Source organism: Lampris incognitus, chromosome 5 (assembly GCF_029633865.1).
Source record: "Lampris incognitus isolate fLamInc1 chromosome 5, fLamInc1.hap2, whole genome shotgun sequence".
Classification (NCBI taxonomy): domain Eukaryota; kingdom Metazoa; phylum Chordata; class Actinopteri; order Lampriformes; family Lampridae; genus Lampris; species Lampris incognitus.
The window spans coordinates 28,546,751-28,567,739 of record NC_079215.1 but is presented as its reverse complement, the minus strand read 5'-3'; the positions used below and the strand labels follow the sequence as shown (position 1 = coordinate 28,567,739).

The following is a 20,989-nucleotide window of genomic DNA, read 5'->3' as shown; positions in this document are numbered from 1 at the left end:
CAGTCAAAGAAAAGTAAGACAAACCAACCAACCAATTAAAACAAAACGACTCCCCCCAAAGGGAAAGACGAATACAAAAAAAAAAAAAAGACAGAAGGCATGATTATATACAACAGCAGACATCTTTTTGGTGTTGCAGTACCATTGAATCACACTGACAGACTCGTGGTGTTCCCTACCGTAACATCTCAGAACAAATGATGACATAGAGATGGATCACTGTGGGATGGACAGAAAAGTTACTAAAATTCAGCTAAGGCACGGAGACCTCCCCCGGCAGACAACAGGGGAAACATCAGTAAGAGAAGTTTGTGCAACAGTTGCTCGACGATACATTCCAGCAAGAACAACAGCAACAATCTGGCGTGAGATTTATTTTCTCTGAGAGGCGAATAATAAGACAAGGTTTTTGTCACATCTGTCCAAAGAAAAAGAAAAAGAAAAAAAACCGCAACTGAAACAGGTTATGGATTCTAGTCAATAAACACCGATAGGTAACTTTTTGTGCCACGAAAACCTTGCCGACACAAAAACTCTTCACTTGACTCAAGTCACTGTCATAATCATTTACCACATTTGTGTTTATATTTACAATACCTTTTAAACATTTTTTTTTCATTACAAAATACCTATTTACATTTTTAATCATTTGTTACAAAATAGGACTTTCACATTGAGTAACATTTATTTAATTCACTTTTTTAATTTTCTTCAGATTAATGAGTCTACAGAGCATTACGGATCATGTAAAGTGTTTGTTTGGGACACGCTGACATTTTAACTTATAAGGCCGATGAACAACCAAATTGTCCTTTGTCACCCCCCACCCTACAATTAAAAAAAAAAAGAAAAAAAGAAAAGCTATAAGAAGCAGTCCAGATTGAGAAAAGAAGTGATATGAATTGACACATCCAACAGAGAGGCAATGGAAACTTGATGGTAATCAAAAGGTAATAACTCTGGATTAGCAACTGCAGAAACATACTTAACCCGCATGGCAGCTAAACGATGCTAACGCTCAGTCGGACCATACTTCTTGCTCAGGGTGTGTAGTGTGTTGCAGTAGTGCCTGTAATGCACTGCGGCGATTATGTCATCTGAAACTGAGAGATTGTCTTGATGGCAGCAATGATGCTCCAGTTCAAAAGGTGCCTTATTGGGCCCAAATGACTAAACTACGCGTTCACAATCAAGACACAGTAAAATATTCGCTTGAAAATTTTTTACATCGTCGTCACAGCATGAAGATAACCGCTACTGTTCATGATCATGTTGACGCTGATGAGAGCCATTGAACACCACTATGCACGGATTCCCCCTCTTGGTCTGGACTTTGTCCAATGTGTTCTTAAGGAAGAGTTATTTTGTTTACCTTGTCTATTTGGTGAAGTTTTTAGGTACAAATAGCTGACCTTTGACCTCAGATGTCAGGAGGGGGGGGGGCTTCCTCTTGAGATGCACTTGGCAAATAGCCATGTAGGAAACCAAGACAAAAAGATCTATTCAGACAGGACAACACATACTTACATACAGGTGCGGGCCATAAAAAGGTACAGTATACTTTAAGTGTGGGGCATTGGCCTTTGTAAATAAAGGCAGCTTTCTTTACAAAAAAATATTTATCATGCTGCCAAGGCAGCGTGGTAGTTATTTAGTCACTGACTAAAAATATTTATATATTATTTATATAAACTTTGAAATAAATAGCAACTGGTGGACTCGCTTCCCATATTCACACAATTTTGAGAATTCTTTTGTATGTCCTTGCATCATAAAGTGTCATTAAAACAATCAACAAAAGCACAAAAAAAAGATGAAAACAGAAAACAAACAAGTTTGAATTCTGCAGTCAGCTTGAGATGATTATGTTTCAAGTTTGAGACAGGTTGCAAGGTTGGATGAATTGCATCTTTTTTCTATTTTTATTTATTTTTTTACTTTTCCCATTTGCTCACCACTGCCATTTGCCTGAAGTTGTTGAAGAAAGGAAATCTACAGTACATGATTGCTGAATCTAGAAGTATTTGACATACAATAACCATAAATGAATCATTTCTAAATTTAGAATATCGATATTTCTATGTCTAATAAATTTCTAATATGCATCTGATACAATCCAAATAGTTAGCGTTATTCTGTAAAGGCCCCTAAATTTGTCCCACCGTTCCAATTTTGCCTAAAGTAACTGATGCAGATGGCTCCTCAGCTGCATCAGTCCCCGTCTGGACCAGGCACTGACTGAGAGTCTGAAGTTGTGCTGCAGTTACCAATTTACACTTATGCAGAGTTTGAGCATTTTCAGTTGTCAAGCTACTGAGCTATCAGGAAAAATACCGAGGCATCAAGTTTTTTTTTTTAATTAGCTATAATGTTGTTCACATCGCTACAGTTACTCTTTTGTTTGCCTTGGCTGATGCTGTTCTTGTCACTTCTAAATGATAACCTTCCCCGTGATTCGGCTGATAGCTCGGATATTATATTATTGAGTTGACATAATACTCAAGAGGCACATCAATTAAATCAGTACCATACCGTCCCCTCAAATGTAGGCCTTATAAACAAGGCAGAACTTGGTCCGATACCCACTGAAACCTCCTATTCCACACTCAGGCATTACGTCCCTGCCATGCAGTGCATAGCTGCATGTGCAGGACACTAAGAGCTGACTTCACTGTCTCTCATTCAGCAGCAAACTAGATGTTCAGAACTGCAACATTGGATTACAGTAAAACTCAGCTGTGAGATGAAAATAAATACACGGGGAAAAAAAAGAAAAACAACAGCGATTGCGAAGCCAAAATTGCTATCGAAACCGAGGAAAATGTGGGAGGACCTCGGTTAAAAAAACTATTCTAATTCTTTTCGCTTCAGAAGCCCTCATAAAACCAGGAGAAAAAAAATCTGCTCTTCTTTTGTTTGCAGCTTTTCTGTTGATAGAGAGATAGTACTTTGCCCAGCCCCACCTGCAGCAAACCACCTTCAGAAATAAATTAAATTGATGACGCATCTCCTGCACCGTGGCCTCCCGTCCAGCTGGAGGCCCCACTGCTACCTGATGCGTCCGTCGGGTCGCGGCGCCACCAGCTGGGACTTAGGATCTGGGCTTAGTGAGCTCCAGGGGGTCTTGGGGCAGGCCTGCATGACGGGGCAGGCAGTAGGACCCGAGGCGCAGATGTCGGCCGCCTCCCATATCTCACCCACCAGGCCATCTAGCCAGTGCTCCAGCTCGGGACCTGTCAGGGCGGCGTTCCTCTTGGCTCGCTCCATGTGGCCCAGGCTGACCGGGATGTTGAGGACCGGGTTAAGGCCGTGGAAACTTTGCTCCATGTAGCTATTCTTCGTTGGTCCATTGTGGAGTTTAAGAGTTTCCTCTGGGGGGGGGGGGGGGGGGGAGAGAGAGAGAGAGAGAGAGAGAGAGAGAGAGAGAGAGAGAGAGAGAGAGAGAGAGAGAGAGAAAAGATGGTGGTTGAAGGAAAAGAAAGAGAGAAGGGGAATAACAGGCAGAAATGTTAGGAGATACATAAATTGTCAGACAACGGTTTCTTTTGGTAAGATGTGAGTGGCACAGTTATGGCAAAAATGATGATCCCTATTAGTTTGCAAAATATTGTGATTAAGATCATTAATCATGATTATTAGTACACATTTTAGGAAACAAAATCACTTTATTGAACATTTGCAATTTATAAAATTGGGTCATAACATTCTTTTTCACTGTACCTCGATGCTGTACCTCTTCTCTTTCCCCCGCTCACCTGTTACTGCAGACCTCTTTTTTTGGTAAAATAGGTGCATGTCATGCACTCAAAGGTTATGATTGGTCATGTGTAATGGAGGTGCTTGATTTGACACATGGTGACTTTGAGCTAAACCTTTTAATATCACCAAATTTAATGATTATTAATTGAGGAAACACAAAATTCCTGGTTATTTCCAAGTGCCCATTAAGCCCTAGATTACTCAGAGTGAACCTCAATTTGGTTTCTGTGTAAAATGCTCAAATTGACCATTAGTTTGAGTAATGATCATTAATTGGCGGTTGAAGTCTTTTTTTTTTAACGTGATATGGCAAACAACCGCAACGCTGACTTCTCAGAATGGATCAGAAATAGTCAAATGTCCTCCTCTCGTTCCATTAAAAGAAGAAAAAAAAGCCACACTGTTTGCTAGGGACAAAATGACAACACACTTTTCCCTTAAAACACTTTCTCAACCCTGAGCTGCAGTGAAGCTGTAAATTCCTCAGTGGTCCTAACACTGGGGTGCGAGCCATCCCTTGTAAGCGTGGCTATTATACACAAGCACTCCCTGTGTTGGCCTCTCATACAGATGTTGGTAGACATCAGCGCTTTTCATGGCCTGGTGACAAAAGATGGAGTCTGAAAGTGAGTGTCATGCCAAGCCAAGCCACAGGATGGCCAGCCTTCGGTAAAAGTGTGTGTAAGCATGTGTGTGTGTACCTGTGTGTATAAATGTTTGCTTGTATGAGGACACTTGTGCATGTGTATAGTTGCGTTTACAAGTAGTGTTCTCTGTATAGTTATCTGCATGTATATGTTTGTGTGTGTGTGTGTGATATGAGGTTCTCATTCAGCTATGTTTGTGAGGACCAATTTGAGTTTTTAACCATGACAAGGGGGGCGTTTTGCAAAGCGAGGACATTTTGGCCAGTCATCACTTCTTCAAGGGACTAGATTAGGATTAGGGTTTAGGATTAAGTGAAAGTGAGGGGTTAAGGTTAGGTATGTCGTTTTTTTGGGTTAAGGTCAGGGTTAGGGGATAGAGAATGACCGTAGTCAATGAGGGTCCTCACAAGTACAGAAAAACAAGTGTGTTTGTGTGTGTGTGTGTGTGTGTGTGTGTGTGTGTGTGTGAATTCGTCTGTGTTTCTGCAGCTACCGGCTAAGGTGAAAGGCCAACTCGCAAAGTTTTACTGGTGCTGTGTGTAGGAGGAGAACCTGGTGCCAGTCCCAAGCAGTAAATCATAGTGTTGCGGACAAAAACACCTTAGTCTAAAGCTAACATTATGAAACAAACAAACACACTCATACATATGTATATAGACACACACAGAGCAAGCTAGGAACAAAACACAGTCTACTGCAACGTAACAATTCGCTCAGTCAGACCCAAGGAGCGACTGGCTGATTGACAAGTGTTGCTCTGTGCTCATCTATTGCAATACCACGGTGGAAATTACACAGTTGATCAACAATGCCTGTCAGCCCTGTAAGATATCTCCCGCTCCGCTGCATTTGTGATGAAATGCATTCATGTCAACCTGGAACAGGTAAGACCTGCAATTAAAATGACATTGCTAATTGCTTGTGAACTAAAAAAACTGCAGGGCTGCAGACTATCACATGCCTCCTCCCATACATGTGGAGTCGCCAGCCGCTTCTTTTCACCTGACAGTGAGGAGTTCTGACAGGGGGATGTCGCACGTGGGAAGATCACGCTATTCCCCCCAGTTCCCCCCTCCCCCCCGAATAGGTGCCCCGACCGACCAGAGGAGGCGCTAGTGCAGCGACCAGGACACATACCTACATCCGGCTTCCCACACACAGACACGGCCAACTGTGTCTTTAAGAACGCCCGACCAAGCCGGAGGTAACACGGGGATTCGAACCTGTGATCCCCGTGTTGGTAGGCAATGGAATAGACTGCTACACTACCCGGACACCCTCTTGAATCGATTTTGGCATTACATTCAAATTCTCCTGCAACAGATCCAACAAAATCTCACTGAGGGCCAGACAAAAAAAAACAAAACATACAAAAGCATACTTTATTTTTGTTTTTATCTCAAAACTAACATGCCTCGGTGAGAATATTAAATGGTTCGCAATATGGTAAAAACTCCAAACTCTCATTTAATTTTATATTTTATGCTGTCATGTGACTTTCAGAACAACGTGACAGCCAAAAGACAAGAGCAATGGTGTCCCGCCCCTTATGCGAGCTGGCTGATTGATTTAATTGTATCATGGTATTTAGAGGGCTAAAGGTGCTGTTGGTTAACACTGTTTAGTATGTGTGAGGGGTGTGCTGGGTATTAGAGTTGACTTGATGACAAACAACCGGGGGTTGTGGGGGCCCAAAGGCTTGATTGGAAAGGGCATCATCATCACAAATACAGGTCTCTGGGTCTGTGTATTTGCATGTGTGTGTGTGTGTGTGTGTGTGTGTGTGTGTGTGTGTGTGTGTGTGTGTGTGTGTGTGTTTGTGTGTGTGTGTATTTACATGCTTATTTTAGAATGGCTGAAATTCTGTGCAATCATTGCTGCACAGAAAGGAATGAGAGAAGTTCTTTTCCTTGGCCCCGTGGCAAAATGGCACATGCTGCATTTGTGTGTCTAATCTGTTATATTTCCATGCACGTTTGTGCTCCACACAAATGCACAAATCAAAGAGTAACTCTCCACTACCAAAGGTTTTAAGAGAAAAACTGAAATATATGGCCTTGTTTCAAATGACAGACGCCAGTCTTGAAATCTCAACAGTTTCTGGTGTGAAATTTTGACTTTCATACCTCAGTTTCGACATCGAACACAATCACTTCACATGTGGTTTCATTCATGTCATTACTCTGCCATCACCTCAAAGTGAAGCGCAGTTGTCTCCAGCCGGGTGCAAGGGAGAGGCACATATATGAAGATTTTCACTCCGACCAAACGTCACACCAGCTGATTTCACTGATTAGTTATCGCTCTAAGGGATGATGTGTTAAATAGTGAAATCAACTGGTAGAGTTATTGGTTGGAATGAACACCTGCATTCACATTGCAGGCAGTTGAAGGCACAAAATTTGGGGGTGATGTTGAAGCACTAGACAAAAAGTGGCTCTTTAGGCTGCAGCAGCTCTGGTTATGCATGGTTTTCTCAAAATGTAAAATATTTGGGGCACAGTTTAAAGTGGCACCAAGTAACTTTTTTTGCTTTAATATATCATTAAATGTTGCATTTGCATTTTGCAGCTTTACATTTTGTCTGTCACCGGGCACAATCCAACCAACCCCCCCCAGGAGATATTCAGGATCACTTTACGGCACACATACTATAAGTATAGCAATTTTACTTTACCTCATCTGTGAACATAGCTTCTTTTCGGCAATATTCATTTGAGCTATGACTTGTAAATAAAGGCATGTATCTTGTTGCTACACTCTGAAGAAAAAAAAAAAAGCCCCTTGGTTGTCTTTGTGTCAGTTGTGGTAAAAGACGTTGCCGAAATCCAAAACGTTACCTGGTGCCGCTTTAAACTCAAGTGTACTTCAGTGTGTACGTGCTCTCTGAAGATGAGTGCACTGGTGCAAGTTGATTTGTGAGGCTATTGATATGACATGAAACAAAATCAAATTCTACTTCTCTGTGTAACAATATACTAGAATAAAGTGGCTTCTTAAAGACTCCATCCAGTGATTATGAACAAGCCTATCTTGATAAGAATAACAAGGTCCGTTTGGAGTGCTGTCTCACCTTGGCGTATGGGCTGGCGTTTACTGTAGGCCAGTGGGGTAATGAGGAAGCGCATCTCAGCCACTGGACTCCAGTGATGCAGGATGCGGACGCTCCACACACCAGGCCTCAGAGGCTGGTTGAGGGGGGGCCGATAGTGGGTGAACTCGGCACTGGTGTCAATCAGAATGTCGTAAGTGGCCGCGATGACGTTGGTGGGGTCGATCCACACCACTGTGACTGTGACATTGGGGCCCTTGCTCCACCTCTGCATGCCCACCGTTTCGTCCATGGGCCCCATCAGGCCACCAAAGTTACGGAACATCCGCTCTTTGGCATCCCACTCCATGCCAACCTGATAGAAAACACACCATGAGTTCAAGGACAAAAGAAGTAAGTAGGCAAGACTGTGTTAGGGGGGAAAAGAGTGGGCAAACAAGTGAGAAGGACAAAGAGAGAGAGAGACAGAGAGAGAGAGTGAGAGAGAGTGAGGCAGAGAGAGAGAAAGAGAAGAATGGCAAAAAGCATTGGCAAAAAACAAGTTGACAGAAAATAATGATGCAATTTCACCACTGCTATATTATAGGCATATAAGTAATATATTTGATGAATGAATAATTGGGAGAAAAATATATTAAAAAACATGTGGACCATACTGTCATGGTGAATAATATTTTTCTATAACACCATGCTCGAGCCTAAAACCTCTACTGATGAATATATACATATTGAAATATGATATTCTGCCCACTTATGACATTCTGATCGACCAACGACTGCCACCAGTACTGTTGGCCAGCAGGGTGCTGGTGGAAACTATGCCACTGTTGGGCGAGGGAGAAGGCATGTCCAGAGGCGGTGGGAGAGGAGGAAGGGTAGGAGTGTGGAGGTGAGAGTTGGAACTTTGAATGTTGGCACTATGACTGGTAAAGGGAGAGAGCTGGCTGATATGATGGAGAGAAGAAAGGTAGGCATACTGTGTGTGTGCAAGAGACCAGGTGGAAGGGGAGTAAAGCCAGGAGCATCAGAGGTGGGCTCAAACTCTTCTACCATGGTGCAAATGGGAGGAGAAATGGGGTAGGGGTAATTCTGAAGGAAGAGTATGTCAAGAGTGTGCTGGAGGTGAAGAGTGTCAGACAAAGTGATGAGTATGAAGCTGGAAATCGAAGGTGTATTGATGAATGTTATCAGCGCATATGCCCTGCAAGTTGGGTGTGAGATGGAAAAGAAAGCATAATCCTGGAGTGAGTTGGATGAAGTGGTGGAGAGGGTACCCAAGGAGGAGAGAGTGGTGATTAGAGCGGACTTCAATGGGCATGTTGGTGAAGGGAACAGAGGTGATGAGGAGGTGATGGGTAGGTATGGTGTCAAGGAGAGAAATGTGGAAGGACAGATGGTGGTGGATTTTGTGAAAAGGTGGAAATGGCTGTGGTGAATACATATTTCAAGAAGAGGGAGGAACACAGGGTGACGTACAAGAGTGGAGGAAAGAGTACACAGGTGGACTATATCTTACGCAGAAGGCATGATCTGAAAGGGATTGGAGACTACAAGGTGATGACAGAGGAGAACAGAGCTAGGCAGCATCAGATGGTGGTCTGTAGAATGACTTTGGAGACCAAGAAGAGGAAGTGAGTGAAGTCAGAGCCAAAGATCAAATGGTGGAAGTTGAAGAAGGAAGACTGTTGTGTGGAGTTCAGGCAGGGGTTAAGACAGGCACTGGGTGGTAGTGAAGAGTTTCTGGATTGCTGGGCAAGCACTGCAGAAATAGTTAGGGAGACAGCTAGGAAGGTACTTGGTGTGTCATCAGGACAGAGGAAGGAAGACAAGGAGACTTGGTGGTGGAATGAGGAAGTACAGCAAATTATACAGAGGAAGAGGTTAGCAAAAGAGAAGTGGGATAGTCAGAAAGATGAAGAAAGTAGACAGGATTACAAAGAGATACAGCATAAAGCGAAGAGAGAGGTGGCAAAGGCAAAGGAAAGGGCATATGGTGAGTTGTATGAGAGGTTAGACACTAAGGAAGGAGAAAAGGACTTGTATCGATTGGCTAGACAGAGGGACCGAGCTGGGAAGGTTATGCAGCAGGTTCGGGCGATCAAAGATAGAGATGGAAATGTGCTGACAAGCGAGGAGTGTGCTGAGCAGGAGGAAGGAGTACTTTGAGGGGCTGATAAATGAAGAAAATGAGAGAGAGAGAGAGAAGGTTGGATGATGTGGGGATAGTGAATAAGGAAGTGTGGTGGATTAGCAAGGAGGAAGTGAGGGCAGCTATGAAGATGATGAAGAGTGGAAAGGCAGTTGGTACTGATGACATACCTGTGGAGGCATGGAGATGTTTAGGAGAGATGGCAGTGGGGTTTTTAACTAGACTGTTTAACACAATCTTGGAAAATGAGGGGATGCCTGAGGAGTGGAGAAGAAGCATACTGGTACAGATTTTCAAGAATAAGGGCGATGTGCAGAACTGTATAAACTACAGAGTTGATAAGCCACAGCATGAACATATGGGAAAGAGTAATAGAAGCTAGGTTAAGAGGAGAGGTGATGATTAATGAGCAGCAGTATGGTTTCATGCCATGAAAGAGCACTACAGATATGATGTTTGCTTTGAGAATATTGATGGAGAAGTATAGAGCAGGCCAGAAGGAGCTACTTAGTGTCTTTGTGGATTTAGAGAAAGCATATGACAGGGTGCTGAGAGAGGAGGTGAGGTATTGTATGAGGAAGTTGGGATCTGCAGAGAAGTATGTATAGGAGTGGTACAGGATATGTATGAGGGAAGTGTGACAGTGGTGAGGTATGCAGTTGGAATGACAGATGGGTTCAAGGTGGAGGTAGGATTACATCAAGGATCGGCTCTGAGCCCTTTCTTGTTTGCAATGGTGACGGACAGGTTGATGGATGAGATCAGGCAGGAGTCTCCGTGGACTATGATATTTGCGGATGACATTGTGAATCTGTAGCGAGAGTAGGGTGCAGGTTGAGGAGAGTCTGGAGAGGTGGAGGTATGCACTGGAGAGAAGAGGAATGAAAGTCAGTATGAGCAAGATGGAATACCTATGCGTGAATGAGAGGGAGGACAGTGGAATGGTGAGGATGCAAGGAATAAGGTGACGAAGGCGTATAAGTTTAAATATTTGGGGTCAACTGTCCAAAGTAACGGGGAGTGTAGAAGAGACGTGAAGAAGAGAGTGCAGGCAGGGTGCAGTGGGTGGAGAAGAGTGTCAGAAGTGATTTGCGACAGAAGGGTACCAGCAAGAGTTAAAGGGAAGGTTTACAAGATGGTTGTGAGACTAGCTATGTTATATGGTTTGGAGACAGTGGCACTGATGAAAAGACAGGAGGTGGAGCTGGAGGTGGCAGAGTTAAAGATGCTAAGATTTTCACTGGGCGTGACAAAGAAGGACAGGATTAGGAACTATTATATTAGAGGGACCGCTCAGGTTGGACGGTTTGGAGACAAAGCAAGAGAGGCAAGATTGAGATGGTTTGGACATGTGTGGAGGAGAGATGCTGGGTATATTGGGAGAAGGATGCTGAATTTGGAGCTGCCAGGGAAGAGGCAAAGAGGAAGGCCAAAGAGGAGGTTTATGGATGTGTTGAGGGAGGACATGCAGGTGGCTGGTGTGACAGAGGAAGATGCAGACGACAAGAAGAAATGGAAACGGATGAGCTGCTGTGGCGACCCCTAACAGGAGCAGCCAAAAGTAGTATTAGTAGTAGTAGAAATGTGATATTGTGTGCAGATGCTGGCAAGACTTGTGATTTCCACCCTGACCATTTAAAACAATTTCTCCTGGAAGGATGTCCTATGCCACTATAGTCATTTACATGACCAGCATAATGAGGACACACATAAGTAGTGAATGAAATACATATAGTGTAATAGTGTAATAATACATATAATAAATGTAGTAAATAAAATAGCTTTTTGGGGAACAAATATAATATATAAAGTAAAAAATTTTGTGTTTTCTTTGTTGTTTGATAGTGCTGTTTAAGCTGTTGTATTCTATTGACTTCATATATCAAGCATTTCATTGCCAGCAGCTACTGCCACTTACTTGTACGCCTACCATACATTAGACAAGTAAACTTTGATTTGATCTGAGAAGACCCTAACCATCGAGTATTAGAAATCAATTGCACTGCCAGCTTTGTGAGCACAGTGTTTCTCCCAAATGAGTAAAATAAATACATTTAAAACAACAACCACAACAACAGATGGGGCCAGAATAAAACCTCTGCCACCCTGGCAGCAAGAGAGCTACCACCACTGAGGGACAGTCAGTGGAGCTAAATTAACCTTATTATGTCCCTTTAAGCTTTCATTGTTACAGGGTATGCACATGTGGTTTCTTGTTTGTGTATTTAATCTAAATTAAAATGTATTCCTAACTGTTTTACACCGATGATTTGATGAAACAACAATGAATGAATGCCAGTAAATCTTCTTGAATAGATTTAAATTAAATTGGGACTGGTAGATTGAAAGGGGGGGGGTTGAAAGGAGGGGGGGAAAGAGAGAGAGAGAGAGAGAGAGAGGAGAGGGGGTGGAGGACTCAGAAGGGGAAGCAGGAGGCTATGTAAGTACTGCTAATTGCCAATAATGCCTTCTTTGCAGTCAAGACTGTAACTGAAGAGGCATGATGCGTGTGCCAGGGGAGCAGCCACTGCAATATTGTGTGGGATGCAAAATGAGAAAGATTAATGAAAATAAGCACAATAAAGACAGAGAGAGACTACACATGGGCGTGTGCTCTCTCTCTCTCTCTCACACACACACACACACAGAAAGAAACACAGAGAGACGGAGGAAGATATCAGTCTGGGGTTTTAGCAGGAATGTGAGAAGGAAGGCGGCTCTATGAAGCACTCATCCTTACTCGAGCTTGATTAACACTGCCTCACCCTTCTGGACAATCAATGTCTGACTGGAACTGATGTTACATTGCACCTTGTGAGAAGTGAGTTTGCAGTGTATAAATAGACACCCCTTGTGGTGATGAGAGAATGAGTGTGTGTGTGAAAGAGAAAGAGAGAGAAAGAGAAAGAGTCAGGCTCAGTCTTGCCCCTCCATAAAGCAACACCCTATGCTCATCTCAATTATTTGACTGACCTCTGCCATTACTGGGCAGCTGGCCCCTGGTTTTTTGTCTTTCACTCCAAAACAACCTATACTAATTGACTCTCCTGTCAGCCCCTTCTGTAGTTCATTATCTTATTCAGGGGCTGAGTCACTGACAAACAGCACAACCCCCCATTCAACCGCAGCAGTCTCCTTCTGAGCCCAAAACTGAAATGAAAGGAGTATTGACTGAGGAATTTCACTGTAATCCACTGAGAAAGAGGCTGTGGGGAGCCAACTGGAGAGAGTTGTGAGAGCAATACGGGGTGGAGGAGGGCAATCCCTGTCTGAGGCATGGAGAGCATGCAGACCACCTGTTGCATATTTACAGCTTAAGGTTTGGATGCTGTTGTTAATACAAATCTGAACATATATGTCCGTTTACCCATTAGTTAAAACCACTGACACATAATTTCAATGTTTGTTGAAGCAGTTTAAGTTTGACTATTGAAGAAGTAAAATAGTTTGTGGAGTGAAATATTACTACTAGATATCAATACTACTACTACTACTACTACTTTTGGCTGCTCCCGTTAAGGGTGGCCACAGCGGATCATCTGCTTCCATTTCTTCCTGTCTTCTGCGTCTTCCTCTGTCACACCAGCCACCTGTATGTCCTCTCTCACCACATCCATAAACCTCCTCTTTGGCCTTCCTCTTTTCCTCTTTCCTGGCAGCTCCATATTCAGCATCCTTCTCACAATATACCCAGCATCTCTCCTCTACACATGTCTAAGCCATCTCAATCTTGCCTCTCTTGCTTTGTCTCCAAACCGTCCAACTTGAGCGGTCCCTCTAATATAATAATTCCTAATCCTGTCCTTCTTCGTTACTCCCAGTGAAATCAATGTTCACTGGGACAACTACGTAGATATCAATGTTAGTATTTAAATGTAATTACAGGTAGAGAAGGGCTTAGTTGCAACATGGAAGTGGGTCAAAACGGGATTAACTTCTGGCCCATTTCAGTTGTACCCTATGGTTTACAATCACCCTGCGCACATAAAATCTGTCCTATACCTCTTCTGCCCTATCAGCCATTACCTTAAGTCCTCTCACCAAGTCTGTGACTTACGACCGCCCTTCACTTACAGCCCTAGTTAAGATTATCTGCTGTTTATGGAACTGATGTAGCAGCCAAATCATGACCTCCACCCCCAAGTACTGTTGTATCCCCTCTGGTTCTGCTGACCTGGCAGCCCAAGCTATTTACTCACACTTTGCAGTGTTATCTTGGAGCAGTTTTTTTATGCCTTTCATGTAGAATTCAACCAATTACCAACAATTGCAACTGGGTTTAGTAGACTTTGCCAGTATCTGCTGATGACTTGGGAACCATAGACAGAAACTCCCAACTGTCTCACAGAACAATCTTTATACACATAATAGATGCAATTTTTTTTCACTTTCTCTCAGTAGTCAGATAGTAAAGAGGGGTTTTCAATTCGAATCGACTAGTTGCACATCATCTTCTCGGTCTATTTTAAAATGGCCAGCACAAACACCTACAACAAGTACTTTCAGCTGGGTATTCGGCTTCTCAGAAATGTTTACATGGTAACCATTAAACCTGTATTAATCGTTTGGTGTGATGCTATGGCATATTCAGGTTCAATGAAGCCCATTATGTCCCAAAAGCCATCACCTTCCACAAAACTTCACTGCAATTTCCATCCATTATCTTAACTGCTTATCCTGCTCTCAGGGATGCTGGAGCCTATTCCAGCAGTAATTGGGCGGCAGGTGGGGAGACACCCTGGACAGGCTGCTAAGCCATCACAGGACCGACCGACCGACCGACCGACCGACCGACCGACCGACCGACACACCCATTCATACCTAGGGACAATTTAGTACGGCCAGTTCACCTGACTTACATGTCTTTGGACTGTGGGAGGAAACCGGAGCCCCCAGAGGAAACCCACACAGACACGGGGGAGAACATGCAAACTCCACACAGATGATGACCCGGGATGACCCACCAAGGTTGACTACCCCGGGGCTCGAACCCAGGACCTTCTTGCTGTGAGGCGACTGTGCTAACCACTGCGCCACCGTGCCACCCTTCACGGCAATTTATCGTTGGAAATCATAGATGTGATTACACTTGCCGCTGACAGCAGGAAAAGCCATGGTGCTAGTCTGGTGTTGTTTTCCTGAACTGCCCTTGTTCCTCACTTGTAAATGATTTGGCATTGCATTTGTACAGCTGTTGTAAGATAATTTCATCTGATGTAATATGAACTCAAGCTTGTTATTAGTTTGTTCAAAAATACATACAGACCTTGCTACTACGCCGAGCACCATTTAGCCTAGCCTACAGTGCTTCTCCTCCCTTGACTGTGCACACCTTTTTTCTACAAAAGGTTTCATAGAGAATAAATTCCGACTGCGCCTAACATAAAGTTTTTGGCTGGAAACCCTCTATCAATGAAAACCAACAGCTAATGGCCTGGCCTTTGATTTTTATTTGACAAATATATATCGAAGCAGTGAATCTATCACAGACCCCCCCCCCCCCCAAAAAAAATCTGTGTTGGTACCTGCTCTTCATTGACTGCTCGACTAATCCACTTTCCATGCCCATCTGTAAAAACATGGTGACGTTTTCCTCCATATATACACTTAACAGTCATACCTGCGTACATGGCCTTCTTTACCCCAGCATACACTTTCCTGTTCCCTACTTTTGAGTGAAGGCATAAAAAGCCCCTCTCGCCTCACAGACCCACCTCCCCCTCCGTCTTCCTGCTGACCTAGCAAGCAGACAAAGCCTCTCCCCATGTCACCAGCTCACAGGCGCCCAGAGTCCAACACCTCCATAAAACAAGACAGGTCAATTTGATCAGCCAGTGGAGCGAAGAGTCCCAGCCTACATCTGGCCATGATTAAATCCGTGGGGCTCGAAGGCCCCCAGGGTTTCATTCAGAGGCTTATTAGTGGCACCTTTTGGAGGAGTAATCAAACACAGGTGTTCACCGCAGCGCCGGAGGACTCCCCTGAGGTAGCATTTAAACTATGGGGTGACTACGGGCAAGATGGATGAATGCTTACTAATACAGACACACTGTGGATAAAGGGAGAACGCTGCGACGAGTGGAAAAGCAGAGAGGGAGAGAGATGGAGTGAGCGAGAAAGAGAAATGAAAATTTATCTATATGATGGTAGAAGGCCTAGACCTTGGCAGAGTAATACATAATGCAACTTTTCTCCAACTCGTCGGGATAGACGTCTCGAAATCAAGCCTGATCCGAAGGGAAAACTACTAAGTTTATCCCTGTCGTCTTTAATTAGCCCGGCACTGAATCATGTCCTTTCTAAAGCTTCTCATAAAAGGTTTCTGTGAGGCGGCACAGTACAGGGAACAAAAAGAAACAATCGTCGTTTGCCGTTTATTTCAAAAGAGAGTGGGGGAGAGGGGAGGGAAGGGGGGGTATCAGAAGTCACATTGTACGCAGCATGGTTTATTCTGCTGCCAAGGTCTCGGATTTTGATTTTGTGTAAGAACTCATCTCGACTGAGGAGACTAGATGCAGAGGGGCTACTGCAGCTTTGCTGTCTTGTTCAGCCTATCTCGGGTCCTTCTGTGAATGACAGGCCGACACACTGCCAGTCACAGTACAGTAACATCTCTCTCAGATCAGAGCCACACCTCACATCACTTCTGCCATTCATTGTTTCCTTCTCTTCTTTTTTTTTTAAACCCCCCCCCTTTTTACTCCCTAGTTGTACCCAGCCAATTACCCCACACTTCTGAGCCATCCTGGTTGCTGCTCCACCCCCTCTGCCAATCTGGGGAGGGCTGCAGACTACCACATGCCTCCGATACATGTGGAGTCACCAGCCGCTGCTTTTCACCTGACAGTGAGGTGTTTCGCCAGGGGAACGTAACACGTGGGAGGATCATGCTATTACCCCCAGCTCCCCCCCCCTCCCCGAACAGGCACTACGACTGACCAGAGGAGGCACTAGTGCAGCGACCAGGACATATGCCCACATCCGGCTTCCCACCCGCAGACATAGCCAAATTGTGTCTGTAGGGATGCCCGAACAACCCGGAGGTAACACAGGGATTCGAATTGGTGATCCCCGTGTTGGTAGGCAATGGAGTAGACCCCCACACCACCCGGACGCCCACCCCTCATTGTTTCCTAACCTGGACAAATACACAAGGATTTGAAAGATGGAGAGAGAGATAGACCTTTAACTGGACAGCTCATTTTGTCACTGTTAATAAAAGATGAAAAACCCAGAACTAACAAGTGTCAGGGGGCTTGGAAATTGATGAGCATCTATTAGATTCTTAGATTTGCCAAAACTTGCCTCGTGTCTGTGTATAATCTACAAGCGCAAACAGATGCCTTCTCACATGCACACAGGCAACATTTCGAAAGCTTTTTTGTGTCGAGAGAAGTGACAAACTATGCATGATAAACCCGAGAGAAGGTCAATTTGTATTCACCCAGTTAATTTTCTCCCTTTTTAAAAGGCTCTTTCTGCCTGTTACATCTCACCCAAGCCGCTGTGCACTAAAGGGGCATTGTGGTAAACAGTAACACAGATTAACATAACAAGACAATCAAGAGACTCATTCCAGTGTGAAGGTGAGAAGACATTTTATTAGGAATCGACAAATAAGCAGCACATGACGCACTCATCCATATAAGCTCTGATGAATTCAATCAATTTACATTTTACAAGGCCATTACAGGCACCCGCTTAATTAACCTGGACTTGCAGCACTATAAGCCTTACAAAGGCTGCCACAGAGAGGAATATGTCTCCATGTCTATATATATATATATATATATATATAAAAGGTTTTTTTTCTTTTTTACCCGATTTTTATCTATTTGAGGCTTATGGCTTTAAATGAAGCTCACTTACTCAAGCAGAGAAAGAACAATATCAAATGGTGTCTTGAATGGCAGTCTAACAGATGAATTAATAGTTCCTAATAAGTGACATATGACAACATATAGACTGACCTCAGCAAAGTGCAACCGGCTGAAGGTGCTGCTGGGAGGGGCGGTTATCCTGAAGTTCTTCTTCGGAGACACCCAGGTCTCCAGGGTCTCCAGCTTGCTGGTCGCCAGGTTTGTGGCATGATGCTTGACCAAGTAGCCCTGGAACTGGTCTGACTGGAAGTAGAGATGCACCGACACCGGATGACCCATGGGGAAATACCTGCCAACCCATAGAGCATTGAAAGAGGATCCATTAGCACACCTGATACCTTCTGGTATAGCTAGTATGCCGCTTGTCAAGGCCAACTGTGTAAGAGGAGAGGAGTATCTAGCTCTGTCTGAATAGGGACTGGATGGGGCCGGTTTTAGAAATGCTAACACAGCTTGATGCTTATTTATGCCCCGGGTGAAGGTTAAGGTTTTGCCAGCTTGCTCCATGATTGTGCAAAAAAGGTGGACATTAATTCAATGACCTCCCTTCCAATGCAACAGGCAACATGTTGCTTAAAAAAATGTACATAGGCTGATTGGTGAAAGATGTGCTCTCGCAATTTGCTTATTTAGCTCTTGCTTATTTACTCTTGTCATAATGAGACAACTAAAAACCCACCTTTCTTAGTTTTTCCTGCAGTTTATTCTGCTCTACAATGAGTCTTATTTGTAAAGAACCTTTTTTTGTGTGGATTTTTCCCCCTTTCTCCCCAGTTGTACTTGGCTAATTACCCCACTCTTCCGAGCCATCCCGGTCCAGCTCCACCCCCTCTGCCGATCTGGGGAAGGCTGCAGACTACCACATGCCTCCTCCGATACATGTGGAGTCACCAGCCGTTTCTTTTCACCTGACAATGAAGAGTTTGTCCAGGGGGACGTAGTGTATGGGAGGATCCCACTATTCCCCCTAGTTCCTGAACAGGCACCCCAACTGACCAGAGGAGGCACTAGTGCACCAACCAGGACACATACCCACATCCGGCTTCCCACCTGCAGACATGGCCAACCGTCTCTGTAGGGACGCCCGACCAAGCCGGAGGTAACACAGGGATTCGAACCGGCGATCCCCATGTTGGTAGGCAACGGAAAAGACTGCTACATTACCCAGACACCTGTTAAGGAACATTTTTAAAGCTAGTACATGTATATTGTGACTATTATTTGTAAGCCACTGCTGTGTTATCATACATGCATCTCACATTGCTAATTTTGCATTATTAGTCTCAGCCTCTAAGACAGAAAAAAGTCCAGCATGGGAGATTTTGAGGTTTGGTGAATTACTTGTATATCTTAAAACTGAAATAGCTGTGTGATAATTGAAGTGACAAGTTTCTGAGCTTATATCATTCTGTGGAATCTAATTTGACCAATTAGCCAATTACATATAACATTGATGAGTGTACATTTAGAGTATATAATGAGAGTATATTTTAGTGGTTAATAAAAGTCACCAAATAGTGTACTAAAGACGCATGCACACCAAACAACATCTTAAGGTGCAGTCAAAGGAATGAAAGTCGATCAGAGAAACAGGACTCACACACTAGAATTGATGCTCCAACGCAGACCGACTCCAGAACAGATCTATCCCAGCATGGTTAACATTTCAACCAAACAGTCTTCACTAGAACTTTAGTAGAATTTAGTTTGGAGTGTTTGGCTGAACATTAACCATGGTGGAATAAATCTGTGTTGCATCGTTTATTTTAGTGTGCGAATCCTATTTCTCTGGTTCATAAAAGTTCCACATATCGCAGTTTACACAAGACCGCATGCTTTGTTATGCCTGTGTGTTATTGTGTAGAGAGAAGAGTGGATAATGATGCAAGGGTGTACAGTTTACCAATTCTTTCATTTTTGAGTCCAAGCTCCCTTGGAAATAACTGTTTTGATAAAACAAGTATTAGTTGGTTGGACATGTGCTCAGAAGGCTCTGAGGAGGGGGGGGGGTCAGGGAGAACCCAGACTGCAGCCGTCTTGGCCAACTGACAAAGCAGTCGTAGTCATGGTCTACTAGGAATAGATTATGGTTAGGCTTAGTAAGACCTCAGATCAGACTCAGACCTTACTTGGCTTACCAACACACAGACACACACACATGCACACACAAAACCAACCAATCAAATATGGTTACTCTGTTGAGAAAGGGTGACTTGGGTCATCGTTTCAATTGAAGCAAGCTGTAGGTCTTGTTCCCTTGATCAGTTCATGTTACTGCACACACAGCAGAGGGTCTCGGGGCAGACAGCCTGTGTAGCTTCTGGGAAAATAAACGGGCTGGGATGGGCGCTGCTGGGGAAGACTTCACAGCTGCTCTCTCCACACCCCCCCCTTTCCCCACCTCTTTGACTCATGCATCCCCTGTCGGCATCCAATACGCTTTCCTTTCCCCGTTCACCCCTTTCAAACACAGAGGCAAGTGCAACGTGCAAAGATACCCAATCTGACACACACACACACACACAGAAACACAAACACGCCTTCACTCCTGGCTCCCCAGTTCCCAAAGCTTCATCAGTATTCCTCTTGTGGACCAGGAGTCAACCCGTCCTGGTAAATGCTACCCTGACAAGCAGAACAGCAAATATTTACAGCCACAGGGACGGCGCTCCATACACTCTTCCTTTCTTAATCTCTCTTTCCATTTGCCTCCGCTCAAGTCTTCCTACCTATTGTTTCCTCCCCTTGCGTTTTCTTTCCTCCATTCTCCTTCTTTCCATCTACTCTCTATAGTGCCCCCTTTCTCTCTCTCGCTCAGACGAATAGGGGCTGCAAGTATATCAGAGCCAGAGGATAGGGGCTGGGCTTAGATCACATAGAAGCACCATTCAGGCCCTCTCCCCCAATGTCTCTTTCCAACCTTGTCACTGCAGACTGCTGGAAGGCCCAAATCCCCCCCCTCTCTCACTCCGGTCCCCTACCCAGGCTGCCCCGACCATCTGTCGGAAGCACATTTGAATTCTACACACATCCAAATAAGTACGCACATAAGAACAGACATGAATGTGTACACACGTATCTCTGTGTGTCCGCAAACGCACTCACGCAACAGGTACACAAACAGCTATATAGTCGCCCAAACAAACAAGATAAGCAAACACGTATGCGTGCACACGTCCTTTGGTACAAATACAAATAAATGCATGCAACTAACACATGCACACAAGCGCACGCGTGCACAAAAAATACAAATGCAAATACAAAGATACACCGCCCTCTGTTCGTCAACTCGATGACCCACCTCTGCAAGGCTGACACACACACTGGGCTCGTGAGTAGAAAAGGATTGGGGGGGGGTTTGCTTGTTTTCACAAAAGTTAATGCTTTTGTAACACGCTCATTATCTGGCAATTATGGAGAGACTTGTATTCCCCAACTCTTCCTTACACACACATACACACGCGCGCGCACACACATGCACAAACAAATAGCCCCCATTTCT

At 44.2% G+C, this 20,989-nt stretch overlaps 1 protein-coding gene across 1 annotated transcript in view; it reads right to left on the bottom strand.

The window, feature by feature from the left end:
* Nucleotides 1–3,048: 3,048 nt before the first annotated feature.
* Nucleotides 3,049–20,989, bottom strand: part of xylt1 (xylosyltransferase I) — a 115,246-nt gene continuing 97,305 nt past the window's right edge. Inside the window, exons 9-11 of the mRNA XM_056280841.1 lie at nt 17,578–17,776; nt 7,480–7,813; nt 3,049–3,371 (exon numbers count right to left, since the gene is read on the bottom strand). Coding sequence (XP_056136816.1) covers nt 3,049–3,371; nt 7,480–7,813; nt 17,578–17,776 — 856 coding nt within the window. The remainder of the gene's footprint in view (nt 3,372–7,479; nt 7,814–17,577; nt 17,777–20,989) is intronic.